Below are 18,525 nucleotides of genomic sequence, written 5' to 3'. Positions count from 1 at the left end.
AAGTCTCGGCACTCCACTTCCGATCCAGCTCTCTGCTTAAGGCCTGGGAAAGCAATAGAAGATGGCCCAACTGCTTGGGCCCCTGCATCCATGTGGTAGACCCAGAAGAACTTCCTGGCTCTTAGTTTCAGCCTGGCCCAGCCCTGGCCATTACAGCCATTTGGGGAGTGAACCAGTGGATAAAAGCCCTTTCTCTCTGTAACTCTGCCTTTCAAATACATCAATAATTTTTTAAGATTTATTTATATATTTGAAATGCAGAGTTAGAGAGGCAGAGGCAGAGAGAGGTCATGCATCTGCTGGTTCACTCCCCAAATGACCCCAATGGTCAGAGCTGTGCCAATCTGAAACCATGAGCCAGGAGCTTCTTTCAGGTCTCCCACGCAGGTGCAGGATCTTAAGGACTTAGGCCATCTTCCACTGCTTTCCCAGGCCATAGCAGAAAGCTGGATTGGAAGTGGAGCAGCCAGGACTAGAACCATCACCTATATGGGATGTTGACACTGCAGACGGTGGCTTTACCTGCTATGCCACAACACTGGCCCCAATAAATAAATCTTTTAAAAAAGTTTTATACTAGTATATTATTAAATATATTAACATTTAATGTTTACTGTTAAATAATCATGTAAGCAAGCTTTTGCCTTTGGCATTTGATGTCATGCTGTTTATAAAAAAAGTATATGGTTTTCCTATGAATAAATTTTTTAAGATTTATTTATTTATTTGAAAGAGTTACACAGAGAGAGAGAGAGAGAGAGAGAGAGAGAGAGGTCTTCCATCATTGGTTCACTCCCCAGTTGGCTGCAATGGCTGGAGCTGTGCCGATCTGAAGCCAGGAGCCAGGAGCCTCTTCCAGGTCTCTCACACTGGTGCAGGGGCCCAAGGACTTGGGCCATCTTTTACTGCCTTCCCACGCCATAGCCATAGCTGGATTGGAAGTGGAGAAGCCAGGACTTGAACCGGCGCCCATATGGAATGCTGGCACTGCAGGCAGCGGCTTTACCCGCTATACCACAGCGCTGCCCCATCTGTTTTGCATTTTCAACATCAGTTGGTTTACTTTTACAGTTTTCATATTTGATTTCTAAATGATGGGAGGAAGGAAAAGATTTGGATCACTTGCAAGCCTTTGCGGAAAATAACATTGCAAGTGAAGCTAGTCCTTTATTTTATTTTATTTTATTTTATTTTATTTTATTTTATTTTATTTTATTTTATTTTATTTTATTTTTTGACAGGCAGAGTTAGACAGTGTGTGTGAGAGAGAGAGACAGAAAGGTCTTCCTTCCATTGGTTCACCCCCAAATGGCTGCTACAGCCGGCGCGCTGCGCTGATCCGAAGCCAGGAGCCGGGTGCTTCCTCCTGGTCTCCCATACGAGTGCAGAGCCCAAGAACTTGGGCCCATCCTCCACTGCCTTCCTGGGCCACAGCAGAGTGCTGGACTGGAAGAGGAACAACTGGGACTAGAATCCAGGGTGCTGGCACCGCAGGCAGAGGATTAGCCTAGTGAGCTGTGGCTCTGGCCGCTAGTCCTTATTTTTTTAAAATTATTTATTTATTTGACAGTCAGAATGACACAGAGGGGGACAGGGAAGGAGAGAGCGAGAGAGAGCGAGAGAGTGCTTCTGTCCTGTTGGTTCACTACCCAAATGGCAGCAATGGTCATATCTGGGCCAGGCTGAAGCCAGGAGCCAGGAACTCCATCTGGTCTCCCACATGGGTGGCAGGGGCCCAAGTACTTGGGCCATCTTTTACTTCCTTCCCAGGCACATTAACAGGAGGATGAATCTGAAGTGAAGCAGCCAGGACTCACTGGCACTTTGATATGCTGGCTTCTCAAGTGTTGGCTTAACCTACTATGCCAAAAGTCCTTATATTTACTAAAAAGTTGATTACAACATCATTATACTTTTTTTTTTTTTTTTTTTTTTTTTTGACAGGCAGAGTGGATAGAGAGAGACAGAGAGAAAGGTCTTCCTTTTGCCATTGGTTCACCCTCCAATGGCTGCCACGGCTGGTGCGCTGCGGCCGGCGCACCGCGCTGATCCGATGGCAGGAGCCAGGTGCTTCTCCTTGTCTCCCATGCGGGTGCAGGGCCCAAACACTTGGGCCATCCTCCACTGCCTTCCCGGGCCACAGCAGAGAGCTGGCCTGGAAGAGGGGCAACCGGGACAGAATCCAGCGCCCTGACCGGGACTAGAACCTGGTGTGCCAGCGCTACTAGGTGGAGGATTAGCCTATTGAGCTGCAGCGCCAACCATTATACTTTTTTGACATTGAATTTTACAGTTCTATAGACAGCATGATGTGCTATATAACATTTTGATCAGATGAATACAATTGGTAGAATCTGATGAAGATCATCTATAGATAAGCTTGCAGAGTTATTCTTATAACCTTAAAGAAGTTGTATTTCAGCATCAGTATTCCTTCACTATGGGTATAATTATCCAAATATTACTAAAAACAGTAGTTTAAAATGGTGGTAATATGGGGCTGGTGTTGTGGCATAGTGGGTTAAGCCACTGCCTGTAGACTCTGACATTATGCCAGTTTAAGTCCTGGCTGCTCCACTTCCAATCCAGCCCCCTGCTAATGGACCTCAGAAAGCAGTGGAAGATGGCTCAAGTACTTGGGCTTCTGCACTCACATGGGAGACCTGGATGAAGCTCCTGACTCCTGACTTCAGCCTGGCCTAGACCAGGTTGTTAAGGTCATTTGGGGAATAAACCTGCATATGGGAGTTACCTCTCTCTGTCTCTCCCTCTCTCTAACTCTGACTTTCAAATAAATGAGTAAAGCTTAAAAAAACAAGACTGTGTAGTGTCATGATCCACACAGTGGTTTATGTTGTTTGAGGTGATTGAATATACCCTCCTGATCTCCATTAACTGCCAAGCATAACAGTAATAGCACATTTGGAGGCTCTCAACTAATATTTAAATTACTTATTGAAGGGGGCCAGCATAGTGGCATAACGGAATAAGCATAAATGATTGCTTGCAATGCCAGCATCCCTTATGAATGTGGTTATTCATCCCAGCTGCTCTGCTTCCAGTCCTCCTCTTAGCTAATGTGGTGCCAGGGAAGGCAGTGGAAGATGAGCCAGATGTTTGGGCCCCTGCCACCCACGTGGGAGACCCAGATGAACTTCTGGGCTCATGACTTCAGTCTGCCCCATCCTTGGTCATAATGGCCATTTGGAAAGTGAACCAGTGAATGGAAGACCTCTCTCTCTCTCTCTCTGTAACTCTGCCTCTCAAATAAGTAAATTAATTTAAATATTATTTATTATAGTGTATTATTAATTTAAATATATATTAAATATATATTTTTTATTTATTTGAGAGGCAGAGTTGTAGAGACAGGGAAAAACAGAGAGAAAGGTCTTCCATCCACTGATTCACTCCTCAAATGGCCACAACAGCTGTAGCTGGTCCGATCTGAAGCCAGGAGCCAGGAGCTTCTGCCAGGTCTCCCACAGGGCGCGCAGGGGCCCAAGCACTTGGGCCATCTTCTACTGCTTTTCCCAGGCTATAGCAGAGAGCTGGATCAGAAGTGCAGGCGGGACATGAACCAGGACCATATGAGATGCTGGCACTGTAGGTAGAGGCTTAACCTATTACACCACAGTGCTGGTCCCCTAAATAAATATTTTTAATAACTTTTAAATGGCTTATTGATAAAACTGAAAATTAAAATAGACTCCATTAACAACTTTAAAATCAAAGATTTTTTTTTTTAAAGATATATGATGCTGGCATCACAGGCAGCAGTGTAACCCTCTTAAAACAACACTGGCCCATAAAGTCAAAGATCTTTGCCTCTGTCTCTCCCTGCTTTTCAAATAAATAAAACAATAAAATCACAAACTTCTGGAATGCCTTGGAGAATTGCTAAAAGTTTGAAAATACAAAGTTGGAAAACCACTGAAACATAGATTAAGTAACTCCCAAGGTCAAACATCTAGAAGCTGGTAGAACTTACTTACTTTTTTTTTTTTTTTAAGTTAACACACTATTTTATTTTATTTTTTTGACTGGCAGAGGGGACAGTGAGAGAGAGAGAAAGGTCTTCCTTTTACCGTTGGTTCACCCTCCAATGGCTGCTGCGGCCGGCACACCACGAGAACTTACTTTCTTTTTTTTTTTTTTTGACAGGCAGAGTGGACAGTGAGAGAGAGAGACAGAGAAAGGTCTTCCTTTGCTGTTGGTTCACCCTCCAATGGCCGCCGCAGCTGGCGCGCTGCTGCCGGCGCAACCGCGCTGATCTGATGGCAGGAGCCAGGTGCTTTTCCTGGTCTCCCATGGGGTGCAGGGCCCAAGCACCTGGGCCATCCTCCACTGCACTCCCTGGCCACAGCAGAGAGCTGGCCTGGAAGAGGGGCAACCGGGACAGAATCCGGTGCCCCGACCAGGATTAACCTAGTGAGCCGCGGTGCCGGCCTGAGAACTTACTTTCAAACCCAGTTTTCTAGTCCTACAATCTTTTAACCACTGTATGAATATATACAGCCTGGAATTAACCACTATATGAATATATACAGCCTGAAATTCTGAATAGTGGTTATTGTATCAAGCACATCCTTATACTTGTAAACCATAAAAAGGAAATTACAGGGGGGGAAAAGCCATTGTGATCCATAAGCTGTACTTTGGAAGTTTATATTCATTAAATAAAAGTTTAAAAAAAAAAGGAAATTACAAATTGCAAAACAATGTTATTTCTGTGAAAGGAAGCTTAAAAAGTATGTGGTAGTGTGGTTTGAAAAGAAAAGAGATGGGCCTGGTACCATGGTGCAGCAGGTTAAAGCTGTGGCCTACAGTGCTGGCATCCCATATGGCTGCCCATTCAAGTCCTGGATGCTCTGTTTCTGATCCAGCTGCCTGCTAATGTGCCTGGGAAAGCAGCAGAAGATGGCCCAAGTTCCTGGGTCCCTACTACCCATGTGGGAGACCCAGAAGAAGCTGCTGGCTCCTGACTTTGGCCTGGCCCAGCCCTGGCATTGTGGCCATTTTGGGAGTGATTCAGTGGATGGAAGAAATCTATCTCTGTTTCTCCTTCTCTCACTCTGTAACTCTGACTTTCAAATCAAAAAATAAATTTTTAACAACAACAACAAAAAAGAAAAGACAGTTTTAGTATCTGTACAATAATGAGGGATAATTTTCATATACCAGGTATAGGAAAAGTACTATTTTTATGGTTGCAAATTGAGGAAAAATAATAGAAACCAGAAAACTAGGGCAATAAGGAACTTAAGACTATGTAGTTATATTTTTTTAAAGATTTATTTATTTTACTTGAAAGTCAGTTACACAGAGAGAAGGAGAGGCAGAGATAGAGATAAAGGTCTTCCATTTGCTGGTTCACTCCCCAAATGGTTGCAATGGCTGGAGCTGTGCCAACCCAAAGCCAGGAGCCAGGAGCTTCCTCTGGGTCTCCCACGTGGGTGCAGGGACCCAAGGACTTGGGCCATCTTCCACTGCTTTCCCAGGCCATAGCAGAGAGCTGGGTCGGAAGTGGGGCAGCTGGGACTAGAACCGGCACCCTGTAGTTATATTTCTAACAGCTTGAGACAATATTGCAGGTTGGTGCTATTGCTCTGATTCAATGTGCTATTTCTTATGGCTTAGGATTTTATCAGTCTTATTTTGATATCATGTCAAATCAATATTTTGACGTACTCACTTGTGTAACACTAAATGCTTAGTTTTCACAACTGAATCATAGCACTGTTTGAATTCATGAATTGCAAGGTGTAATTTTGAACATTAGCTATTGTCTTCAGTTGAAGACAATACAAATTACAGTGTGTTGCTCTGCTCACCAGTGTTGGACTTTCCCTGAAACCACTGTGAATTTACTTGTTATTCTGTTGTTCTACCATAGGAAGTAGCAATAGATGACTATCTATGTTGTAACGCTACCCTGTGAAACAGAAATATATAAAATTGCCTGACTTGTCTTCCTCTCACCCTACTGCACTGGCTAAGACTCCTGGTCTCTTCAACTCCATTTCCACTAAGATTCTTTTGTCTTGCTAAGACAGGCTGAAAACTTCCAGGAATTTTTAAAAGTTATATTTTTTGGGAGTAGGCATTTTGGGCAGCGGTTACAACATCGTTTGGAACACCTGCATCCAATATTGGAGTACTTGGTTCAAGTCCCTACCACTCTACTTTTGATCCAACTTCTTGCTAATACTCACCCGGGGATTCAGCAGATGATACTGCCACTCCTGTGAGAGACCAAGGTTGAATTCTGAGCTCCTGGCTTCAACCTGGCCCTAGGCATTGTGGGCATTTGGAGAGTAAACAGCAGTTTGGAAATTTCTCTTTCTTTGCCTTTCAAATAAAATAAAATTTCAAGTTATATTTTCTTTTTTTTCTTTCTTTCTTTTTCTTTCTCTCTCTCTCTCTCTTTTTTTTTTACAGGCAGAGTGAGACAGTGAGAGAGAGACAGAAAGAAAGGTTTTCCTTCCGTTGGTTCACCCTCTAAATGGCCGCTGTGGCCGGCATGCTGTGCCGATCTGAAGCCAGGAGCCAGGTGCTTCCTCCCAGTCTCCCATGCAGGTACAGGGCCCAAGCACTTGGGCCATCCTCCACTGCCTTCCTGGGCCACAGCAGAGAGCTGGAATGAGAGAGGAGCAACCGGGACAGAACTAGCATCCCAACCAGGACTAGAACCCGGGGTGCTGGTGCTGCAGGTGGAGGATTAGCCTAGTAAGCTGCAGCACCGGCCTCAAGTTATATTTTCATCTCTAGATAGTATACATTATCATTAGTTGATGTAGAGTTGGAAGAAATCACTGCACATTGTGCCCTGTTGGGGCAATTTCTGCTGCTTGTTCTTTTGAATTTTCTTGTGTTCATTTAACTGCCATAAAATCATCCCTTTTCCCCAGAGAGTAAAAGTGCTGCTGCATCTCTAAGTTACACTTCTCTATGCAAACCATGATATCCCTCCTTCCAAGACCCTTAATTTAAATGACTCCATCACTCCTGTTTTGTGAAGGCAAAAACTGAATAAATGTTATTGCACTCAATTTTCTAGTCACAAATGTGTCGGCCTCAGCTCTTTCTAATAATGTAATCCCATGCTTCTAAGAGCCAGAATTTATCATTACTTAAAAAGTATTTTATTGCATCCAAGCTGTCATCATTGGTGAAATGCACTGTTTACTTACCACTAGGACGTAAATCATCCTCAATGAAACTGGGACATATCATTGATTGTAAGATGCATTCTGATTTCAGGTTGTTAAAATGTGAAAAACTGTCCAACTGAGAATTACAGAAACATGTTATGTAAAAGAAAAACTTGCTGGGGTTGTCATTATGGTATAGCGGGTTAAGCCAATGCCTGTAATGCTGGTATCACATATAGGCGCTAGTTTGGGTGTTGGCTGTTGCACTCCCAATCCAGCTCCCTGCTAATGAACTGGGAAAGGCAGCAGAGGATGGTCCAAGTGCTTGGGCCCTTGCACCTACATGGGAGAACTGGATGAAGCTTCTGGCTCCTGTCTTTGGCCTGGCCCACTGGGCCATTGCAGCCATCTGAGGAGAGAACCAGCAGATGGAAGATCTCTCTTTGTCTCTTCTTTTCTCTCTCTCTCACTTTAAAGATTTTATTTATTTTATTTGAGAGGTAGAGTTACAGACAGTGAAAGGGAGAGACATAGAGAAAGGTCTTCCTTCCATTGGTTCACTCTCTAAATGGCCGCAACGGCCGGAACTGCGCTGATCCAAAGCCAGGAGCCAGGTGCTTCTTCCTGGTCTCCCACACAGGTGCAGGGGCCCAAGGACTTGGGCCATCCTCTACTGCTCTCCCAGGCCATAGCAGAGAGCTGGATTGGAAGTGGAGCAACCGGGACTAGAACGGGCGCCCTTATGGGATGCCGACACTGCATGCGGAGGATTAACCTACTGTGCCTCGGCGCTGGTCCCCTCTCTCTCACTTTAAAAAAAATTAATTAGTAAAGAAAAGAAGAAAAAGGCTTGCTGAAGAATCACATAGCCTCAAGATACAGGAATATGTATGATAGTTTTGAGGAGGAGCCAACCCATTCTAGGGAGGGCTGAAGTGCAGCCCTATTCTTTTTGTCTTGGTCCAGTACAGGGTCAGATTAACAGTAAAGCTATTGCCCTGCAATGTTGATTCCTTTTTTTTTTTTAAGATTTATTCATTTATTTGAAAGGCAGAATTATAAAAAGAAGGAGGGGCCAGTGCTGTGACACAGCAGTTAATGCTTTGGCCTGAAGTGCTGGCATCCCATATGGGCGCTGGTTCAATACCTGGCTGCTCCACTTCCGATCCAGTGCTCTGCTATGGAGTGGGAAAGCAGTAGAAGATGGCCCAAGTCCTTGGGCCCCTGTACCCGTGTGGGAGACCCAGAGGAAGCTCCTGGCTCCTGGCTTCGGATTGGCGCAGCTCTGGCCATTGTGGCCAACTGAGGAGTGGACCAGGGGATGGAAGACCTCTCTCTCTCTGTGTAACTCTGACTTTCAAATAAGTAAATAAATCTTTAACAAAAGAAAGAAAGAAAGGAAAGGAAAGGAAAGAAAGGAAAAAAGAAAGAAGGAAGGAAGAAGGAAGGAAGGAAGAAAGAGATCTTCCATATGCTGGTTCACTCCTTCAGTGGCCACAACGGCTGGGGCTGAGCCTGGCCAGAGCCAGGAGCCAGGAGCTTCTTCCAAGTCTCTAATGTGGATGTAGAGACCCAAGCACTTAGGCCATCCTCTGCTGCTTTCCCAGGCACATTAGCAGGGAGATGGATTGGAAGTGAAGCAGCCAGGACTCAAACCAGGATCCTTATGGGATGCCAGTCTCACAGGCAGCAGCTTTACCTGCTTTGCCACAACACCAGCACCAATGTGTTGATTATTTTAGCTTTTAAGTCTTTTTTTTTTTTTTTTTTTTTTTTTTTTTTTTTTTTTGACAGGCAGAGTGGACAGTGAGAGAGAGAGACAGAGAGAAAGGTCTTCCTTTGCCGTTGGTTTACCCTCCAATGGCCGCCGCGGCCGGCGCACCGCGCTGATCCAATGGCAGGAGCCAGGTACTTATCCTGGTCTCCCATGGGGTACAGGGCCCAAGTACTTGGGCCATCCTCCACTGCACTCCCTGGCCACAGCAGAGAGCTGGCCTGGAAGAGGGGCAACCGGGACAGAATCCGGCGCCCCGACCGGGACTAGAACCCGGTGTGCCGGCGCCACAAGGCGGAGGATTAGCCTAGTGAGCTGCGGCGCCGGCCCTAAGTCTATTTTTTGTTAAATATTTATTTACTTGAAAGGAAGAGAGAGAGAAAGAAGGAGAGAGAGAGAGAGATCTTACGTCTACTGGTTCACTCCCCAAATTGTTGCAACAACCAGGGATGGGCCAGGCCAAAGCCAGGAGCCAAGAGCTTCTTCAGGGTCTCCAACATGGATGCAGGGGCCCCAACTTTTTTTCCAAGATTTTATTTATTTGAGAGGTAGAGTTACAGAGATGAAGAGACAGAGAGAAAAGTCTTCAGTTTGCTTGTTCACTCCCCAAATGGCCACGATTGCCAGAGCTAAGCCAATCTGAAGCCAGGAGCCAGCTGGTTCCTCCAGGTTTCCCACCTGGGCACAGTGGCCCAAGCACTTGGGCCATCTTCTGCTGCTTTCCCAGGCCATAGCAGAGAGCTAGTTCAGAAGAGTAGCAGTTGGGACATAAACTGGCACCCATATGGAATGCCACTGGCACAGGTGGAGGCTTAGCCTATTACACAACACCAGCCCTTGACTCTTTTTTTTTTTTTTTTTTTAAGTTTTAAGCTTTCTTTTAGTGAGAGAAATGCATAGGAGAGTGAGGGCCCTATCTGAGAGAGAGAGAAATCTGGATTCATACCGAGCACTGGGAGCCAGCCATGTAGAGAAGCATGTAGGCCAGAAAGCATGGGGCGGGTGGCCCGAAGGCTATATGGCCTGAAGGCCACACACCCCAGAGGCGTGGGGGCAGCAAGCGGGTCTAGGGCAAAAGGGAAAAAAGGCTGGGCCCACCATGTCTCAGGCCTTTAATCCACTTCCAAAGGGGAGTGGTTAATTACTTAGCCCCAACTTTTTTTTTTTTTTTTTTTTGGACAGGCAGAGTAGACAGAGAGAAAGGTCTTCCTTTTGCAGTTGGTTCAGTTGGTTCACCCTCCAATGGCCGCCATGGCCGGTGCGCTGCGGCGGGCACACTGTGCTGATCCGATGGCAGGAGCCAGGTGCTTCTCCTGGTCTCCCATGGGGTACAGGGCCCAAGTACTTGGGCCATCCTCCACTGCACTCCCTGGCCACAGCAGAGAGCTGGCCTGGAAGAGGGGCAACCAGGACAGAATCCGGTGCCCCGACCAGGACTAGAACCCGGTGTGCCGGCGCCACAACTTTTAAGTCTGTTTTTTTCGGTGCTTTTTCCTACAGCATGGTATACTTTATTTATTTATTTATTTTAGATTTATTTATTTATCTGACAGGCAGAGTTACAAAGAGAGGGAGAAACAGATTAATGTGATGAGAGAGTTGACAGTTAACAGCAATAACTTAAGGAATCTCAATTAGCAAATAATAACAGTGTTGCTTTGTAGAACAAAAATAATTTTAGAGAAGTGAAAATTTTTATTATTTTTAAAAGATTTCTTTCTTTCCTTATTTGAAAGGCAGAGTGATAGAGTGCTCATTGGCTCCCCAACTAGCTGTAGCTCCTGGCTTTGGCCTGGCCCAGCCCTGGTTGTTGAAGCCATTTAAGGAATGAACCAGCATATGGGATATATTCTCTCTCTCTTTCTCTGCTACTCTGCTTTACAAATAAAGTTTTTCTGAAAAAAAAATTTTTTTTTATTTGAAAGGCACAGTAAGGCAGACAAATCTCCCATGGGCTGGTTCACTCCCCAGATGCCTGCAACAATTGGGACTGGATCAAGCCAAAGCCAGGAGCTGGGAACTCAGTCTGGATCTCCTGTGTTGGTAGCAGGGATCCAAATACTTGAGCCATAACCTGCTGCATCCCAGGGTCCACAGTAATAGGACACTAGAATTAGGAGCAGATCCTTCACCTGAACTGAAGTATTCCAATATGGAATGCAGGTGTCTCAGGGAGCTATGCCAGACACCCACTGCAAAAGGGAAAATTTTAAAAGAAAGCTAACAAGGGCCTGCACTGTGGCGTAGCAGGTACAGGTGCCGTCTGCATTGCTGGCATCCCTTATGGGCACCGGTTCAAGTTCCAGGTGTTCCACTTCCCACCAGCTGTCTGCTATGGCCTGGGAAAGCAGTGGAAGATGGCCAAAGTCCTTGAGCCCCTGCACCTGCATGAGAGACCCAGAAGGAAGCACCTGGCTCCTGGTTTCGGATCAGCCCAGCTCCAGCTGTTATGGCGATTGAGGAGTGAACCAGCAAATAGAAGACCTCTCTCTCTGTGCCTCTGCCTCTGCCTCCCTGTAACTCTGTCTTTCAAATTAATAAGTAAATAAATTTTTTTAAAAAGAAAGCTAACAAAGAGCCAAGTGTTTTTTTTTTAAGATTTATTTTATTTATTTGAAACTCAGAGTTACACACATAGAGAAGGAGAGGCAGAGAGAGAGAGAGAGAGAGAGAGAGGTCTTCTATCCACTGGTTCACTTCCCAATTGGCTGCAACGGGCGGAGCTGAGACGATCCAGAGCCAGGAGCTTCTTCCCGGTGTCTCATGCGGGTGCAGGGGCCCAAGGACTTGAGCCATCTTCCACTGCTTTCCCAGGCCATAGCAGAGAGCTGGATCGGAAGTGGAGCAGCTGGGACTCGTACCAGCAGTGGCTTTACCCGCTTTGCCACAGTGCCAGCCCCCAAATGGTTTGTTATTATGGTATCTCAATATGCCCCATGAAGTCTGGTTTCCTGTTTCTGGATCTTTTACAAAGTATTCTGCAGGGTCACTGTGGTGCAGTGGATTAAAGTGCCAGCCTGCAATGCAGGCATCCCATATGGGTGCCAGTTTCGGTCCCGGCTGCTCCTCTTCTGATCCAGCTCTCTGCTGTGACCTGGGAAAGTGGTAGAGATGGCCCAACTCCTTGGCCCCTGCACCCTCGAGGGAGACCCAGAGGAGATTCCTGACTCCTGGTTTCCGATTGGCTCAGCTCTGGCCATTGTGGTCATTTGGGGAGTGAACCGGAGGAATGGAGGACCTCTCTCTATCTCTGGCTGGCTCTGCTTCTCTCTATTAGTCTGTCTTTCAAATAATTCTTTAAAAAATACTTTTCATATCATGGCCCTAAATTTCATTTTGTTTTCAAGATCCATTGCTTTCATGTGAACTTTTGGATGGAAATAACAGTATAGCAGATGTGATGAGAAGTGATGGCTGTGTGATCCCCAGAGTGACTAGGAGGTGACTTAAAGTTGTTAGTCACACTAGTATTAACAGGAGATGAGTTGTGGCTGTTTTCCATGGTCAGTTCTATCTTCCCTGTACTCAACAGATTGAAGCAACAGTGTTAAAAGAAATTCAAAGACAAATGGAATAGTAGTGGGCACAGCTGTGGTTTATAAGTGAACATTCTTCATCACTTACCTTCCCATTGCCTTAAATTTTACTGCGGCTTTGCTCTACCCTCACAGAATTGCTGGAATACACAAATAGCAGTCTCGAGCCATTGAAGCTGACTGTGGAGGTGGCAGCTTGGTTTATTTTGTTAATCTTCATCTTGGAGATCCTACTTATGTGGCTATCCAGCTTTTTCCTCTTCTGGAAGAGTGCCTGGAATGTCTTTGACTTTGTTGTTACCATGTTGGTAAGAATAGATATCCTGAGGATTATTTTAGTGGGATGAGGCATGTGCCTAGGTGAGTGAACAAGAAAAGTTAACATGATAACAGTTAGACAAGAATTTACCTCTTGGTCTTTTTTTCTAAAACCAAAATTAATCATGGGGATGGCTCCAACAGTAACATATGTTGATTGTGGAGCATTTACTAAATACGAGGCACTTAAAACAGTGTTTACTTGTATTAGCTTATTTGTGCTCCGGACAACCCAATGAGATTAGCATTGATTTTATCCCTTTTATGTCTGAGCAAGTTGAAATACAGAGTTTAAGTAATTTAGTATAGAAAGGTTGAAAAGCGGAAAAATATCCCCAGAGAATGCTGTTCAAGGGATAGTTCCCAGGGAACTCTGAAGAGGGTGAGATGGAGGGGCAGCTGTGTCTGGGTGCTGTGGGGTTGTTCTGCTCATAACCTGTGTGTTTCCCACAGTCCCTGCTTCCGGAGATTGTGGTGCTGGGAGGGGTGACAGGCCAGTCTGTGTGGCTCCAGCTGCTGAGGATCTGCCGGGTGCTGAGGTCTCTCAAACTCATTGCACGATTTCGTCAAATTCGAGTTATTATTTTGGCCCTGGTCAGGGCTCTCAAGGTGATTTAACTGTTGCTAAAGAAAAGGGACAGTGTAGAGAAACATGGGATTTAACATTTAATCTGAAATAAGTCTGGATGGGTCTAAGAAGGCAATGGAGAGTCTTCTTGTGAAGTGTTATTGGATGAGAAGGGGCTGGGGATGAGCTTGCTATGGCTGATGGCTGGGCTCAGGAGTGGAAGTGAGAGTTTGGTGGGGGTTCCCAGATGGGCTTGTCTAGGCTGTCGGTGGAGATCAGTCTAATCTGGCCCACCTCTGATTTGAGATTATGGCCTCCAGAGCATGACCTTCCTCTTGATGTTGCTGCTCATCTTCTTCTACATTTTTGCCGTGGCTGGTGTCTATTTCTTCGAGAAGTACACCCGTTCAACTCGCCAGGACCTGGAGTACAGCATGTTCTTCTCGTAGGCAGGGCTGGGAGAAGCCTGGGTGAGGGGAGAGAATTTGGGTAGAAATTGGGAACCTCATCCAAAGTACAGTAATACAAAAAGTATAGTCTATTACACTAAACTGTAACAGAATCCATTAAAGAGAGGGGAAAGGAAAGCAAAGGAATTGTGAGTGATGTTAGTTCTGATCTTGAGGATTGGGTGGAGAGTTCCAGATTTATTTTGAGTTTTGCAAATTCATACACACTCTCATCATCCATTTTTAAATAGCAGTATATGCCAATGGTTTAGCCTTGGTTTCTATGACTCAGTTACTTCTTTTGAAAGATGGAAATAATATAAGAATGTGGGGATGAATGGGATAACACATTTAAATGCTTAGCACAGTATTTATCACATAGTGATTAATAACTGTTTTCATGATTCTCAAAAACATGATCATTGATTTTACTCAAATCTGTAGTCATGGATATTATACATGCACATAACTATACTCATTCAAAACCATGACAAGCTTACTTTCTAGAAAACACTGATTGCTAGAAGAAAGTCAGCATGAATTCAGAGGTGATAATCCTACTTGTGAATTAGAATCCAGTCTGTGAGCACCTCTCAGGGCTTCCTTAGAGTCTTAATTGTGTAAAAGTATTGCATTAGGAAGGTCCTAGAATTCATCCTCTTCAAGCCCAGATGTTTTCAACAAATATATGGGCAGTTAGGAAAAAAAAAGGAAACTTTCTGGTACCTTCCTTTTGCATTTCACAAAAGATCTCAGAAAAGTATCCAATTTTAAAATTAAATTTTAAATATTTTATAATTTTTATATTATTTCTATGTATTATCATTTTGGGGGTCATATATGTTTATGTCAATATCCATCCATTTATTTGCTTATCAGTTCATAACAGTGAGCTAAATAGGAGTGATATTTGCCAAATTTATAAATCATCTTCTGTTATATGAAGGCCATAGAGCAGTGGAGAATGAATTTAGAAAAAAATGATATCTAGTTGGTGATTCATTCATCTTTTAAAAATTCAGTCCATACCTATTTAATGAGTCCTTACAGTGCCCTAGGACTAATGGAATAGTGAGAGGCATTCCTAGATTATTCACGGTAAAGGAAAATTTAATAGAACAAATTCAAAATGAAGAATGATGAGCTAAACATCGAATATTGTAGGAAAAGAACTAAATCAGAGAAAACTCCAAAAAATGCTCTTACATTGATTTAAAAGTAAAAATGGTACTCTCCCCAAGAAGTGTGGATCTCTGCTTCTGTCTGTTCACACTCCTTTCTCTTTAGGGACCTCCTGAATTCCCTAGTGACAGTGTTCATTCTCTTCACCTTGGATCATTGGTATGCGCTCCTTCAGGATATCTGGAAGGTGCCTGAAGTCAGCCGCTTCTTCAGCAGCACCTATGTCATCCTTTGGCTGTTGCTTGGCTCTATTATCTTTCGGAATATCATAGTAGCCATGATGGGTAAGCACAGAGGAGGGATAACTTTGTGGGAGTGGTGGCTGGGAAGAAATTCGCCTGAAAGCTGGGATTGCTGGAATGGGTAGAAAGAACCCAGCGTGGCAGGAAGGCGTGGGTCTCAGAATGGATATTTCACTTGGTTTCTCCCCACCTAAGCCCTCTCCCCAGAATCCAGTCATCACCAGCTCCCAACTCCTAATGGCCCCCTGGGGCAGTTACTAATTTCCAGAATATCAGGAATGAGCTGAGTGAGGAGATAACACATCTGGAAGTTCAGCACAAGGCTGACATATTCAAGCGGCAGATTATCCAGAGGTTTGTTTTCCCATTTTCAAACCCAATTTTATTTCTCAAGGGTTTCCTAACCTCATTCCCTGTTTCTACTCCTTTGGCCTTGATCCCATTTTTCTCCTATGACAAATTTGTCCCCGGGTTAAGAACTCCTCAACTCTGGAAGATTGCCTGTTTCTTTATCCACTGCCTCTTTTCACCCCTTTACTACAACTTATCTTGTACTTCTGCTTGAGAACAGCTCTCTTTATGTCTTTTTTTTTTTCCTTTACAGGAGGCAAAACCTGTCTCCTGAGATGCTGAGGTCAAGCCAGAGCAAAATCGATAGCAGGTTAGTAGCAGTGTGTATGTGAACTGGGATGGAAACACATGAAGGAGAGGGTAGACAACTGAAAAATAAGATGGCTGAATGCAAATTTATTTATTCAGTGACTGTATTGCAGTGGGTTCTGTAGTTGTCCTTTACAATGATATTTCCGTGTCCTAAATCCAAGGAGCCTTCTTTGGGAAGATAAAGGTCATTGCAAGATGTGATTAAGGATCTTGGGATGCAATCATCCTGGATCATCCAGGTGGACCCTAAATTCAATGACAAGAGTCCTTATAGGAAACAGAAGAGGAGAAGATAGATGCAGAGAATAGGAGGAGGTGATATAAAGACAGAGATAGAGAGTATTGCAGCCACAAGCCAAGAGAAATCAAGGGGTTACAAGAAACTACCAAAAGGTAACAGAGGCAAGGAACTTTCTCTCCTAGAGCTCCAGAGAGATTGTGGCCCTTTCAACATTTTGATTTCATGCTTTTGCTCTCCAGAACTGTGGAATGGTATATTTCTATTGTTGTAAGCTACCACATCTATGGTAATCTATTAAGACAGCCACAGGAATTTTTTTTTAAAGATTTATGTATTTGAAAGGCAGAGTTACAGAGAGGCAAAGGCAGAGAGAGAAGTCTTCTATCTGCTGGTTCACTCCTCATGGTCGCAACATCTGGAGCTATGCTGATCTGAAGCCAGGAGCCAGGAGCTTCTTCCAGGTCCCCCATATGGGTGCAGGGGCCCAAGGACTTCAGTCATCTTCCACTGCTTTCCCAGGCCATAGCAGACAGCTGGTGGGAAGTGGAACACCTGGAACTTGAACCGGTGCCCATAAGGGATGCCAGCACTGCAGACGGCACCTGTACCCGCTACGCCACAGTGCCGGCCCTTGTTAGCTTTCTTTTAAAATTTTCCCTTTTGCAGTGGGTGTCTGGCATAGCTGCTTAAGACACCTGCATTCCATATTGGAATACCTCAGTTCAGGCAATGGATCTGCTCCTAATTCTAGCTAGAGCTATGTGTTTGAGAAACAGCAAAGAGGCCATTGTGACTGGAGCAGAGTGAGCAGGGGTGAGAGTAATGGGAGATGTGGTCAGAGAGACAATGGGATGGTGACTGCATTCTGTAGGGCTGTAGGAGCCATTGTAGGGACTTAGGCTTTTACTCTGAGGGAGATGGAGTGATGTGGAATGACTTACATTTAAGAAGGATTATTATGTTTGCTGTGATAAACTGTAAAAATGAGGAAAGAGCAGAGAGATCAGTTAGGAGATTGTACTACTGTCCAGGCAAGAGATGATGGCTTGGACTTGGGCCATACTAGTGAGTTAGTAGAAAAGATATATATATATATGGAAAGTAGAATCAGTAGGATTTTTTGATAGACCGGATGTGGCAGGGAAAAGAAGAGTTACAGATGATATGCTGGGTGAGGTTGAGGTCAGAAGTACTGAAGCTTAGAGTTTGAGAGTGGATCTTCCCTCATTCCCTTTTTTTTTTTTTTTTTGGCATTTAAAAGTCTTTATTTCCTCTGAATACTTACTGTTATACTGTGCAAATTTTGAATTCATATTTCATGCTTTTAAAAATACATATGAGAATTCAGAGTAAAAGACATTATTCAAAACCAATGCACATAAATAATTGATTTGCAAGAAAATGGTTTTAATTCCTGCTTGAAAGGATCATTATGATTTAGCAATCAAATCTCAACAATTTGTTTTTTGGAAGTCTTTATAGACGTCTGTGAATCCAGGAATCTACAGTGGTGACAGAAGTTAATCATTAACACCTCATTCCCTTTAATCCAAATATTAAGGGATGTCCAGAGCCAGGACCAAAACAATGAATCATATGTTTAAATGTTTCTCCTTTCACTAACAGATTAACCAGTCAACCAAGGATATCTGTGTCTTTATCCAAAGATTCTAAAGGAAAGCCTAAACCCTTAGATACTGAAGAGGATATAGCAGCATCTGTGTCAAAAACCAAGGAATCCTTGTCAGTAATAAAAGAGTACCCATATTCCTCCTCTGCCTCCTCTGTAGCCTCCGTCTGTTCCTCATCTTTTGAGACCACATATCCTGATGCTATTGGTAAGTAGAAGGGTTTCTTCCACTTGAATTCACACTCCTCTTCTTTACAAGACATCCTAATCTTAAGAGCTCTCCCACCGTATCGGCTTTCCAATTTTCCCCAACAGTCTGATTTTCTGGTCTTAATGACTTGGTGCTTCATTTCTCCTATACTTCTGCTGCACTTTAGATGAAGTGTGGCTGTAGCTCTCTTTGCGCATTGTAAAAAGTGGTCTCTTGGTGATGCTCGCTTTTCCCTTCTTGCTTCCTGTTTCTTCTTTCACCCTCTCCTTTTCACCCACACCATTGGATTTCTCTGCTCTTACCCAACTTCCACAAACTCAGACGTGGTTTTAAAAAGCATTCCTCTCCACAGATCAGTTGGACTGGGAGACTCTTGTGCATCAGAATCTGCCTGGGCTAATGGAAATGGATCAGGATGACCGTGTTGTTTGGCCTAGAGATTCACTCTTCCGATATTTTGAGTTACTAGAAATGCTTCAGTATAACCTAGAGGAGCGTAAGAAGTTGCAAGAGTTTGCAGGTATAGATTTAGGGCTGTTAAGTGTGTGGGAGTCACA

At 44.2% G+C, this 18,525-nt stretch overlaps 1 protein-coding gene across 8 annotated transcripts in view; it reads left to right on the top strand.

The window, feature by feature from the left end:
* Nucleotides 1-18,525, top strand: part of CATSPER2 (cation channel sperm associated 2) — a 29,522-nt gene that overhangs the window by 3,045 nt on the left and 7,952 nt on the right. For 2 of the 8 annotated variants that reach the window (XM_002717940.6, XM_089310221.1), the window contains 8 exons: nt 12,600-12,772; nt 13,236-13,391; nt 13,671-13,795; nt 15,087-15,265; nt 15,478-15,577; nt 15,828-15,884; nt 17,754-17,965; nt 18,321-18,488. In XM_002717940.6, coding sequence (XP_002717986.1) covers nt 12,600-12,772; nt 13,236-13,391; nt 13,671-13,795; nt 15,087-15,265; nt 15,478-15,577; nt 15,828-15,884; nt 17,754-17,965; nt 18,321-18,488 — 1,170 coding nt within the window. Of the gene's footprint in view, nt 1-12,599; nt 12,773-13,235; nt 13,392-13,670; nt 13,796-15,086; nt 15,266-15,418; nt 15,578-15,827; nt 15,885-17,753; nt 17,966-18,320; nt 18,489-18,525 lie in introns of those variants that run through there. The other 6 variants (XM_017348078.4, XM_089310219.1, XR_016218067.1 and 3 more) reach the window with 5 other exon arrangements.

Source organism: Oryctolagus cuniculus, chromosome 12 (genome assembly GCF_051225735.1).
Source record: "Oryctolagus cuniculus isolate XC-2025 breed Fujian yellow rabbit chromosome 12, ASM5122573v1, whole genome shotgun sequence".
NCBI lineage: Eukaryota > Metazoa > Chordata > Mammalia > Lagomorpha > Leporidae > Oryctolagus > Oryctolagus cuniculus.
This window is presented reverse-complemented; position numbering and strand designations above follow the sequence as displayed.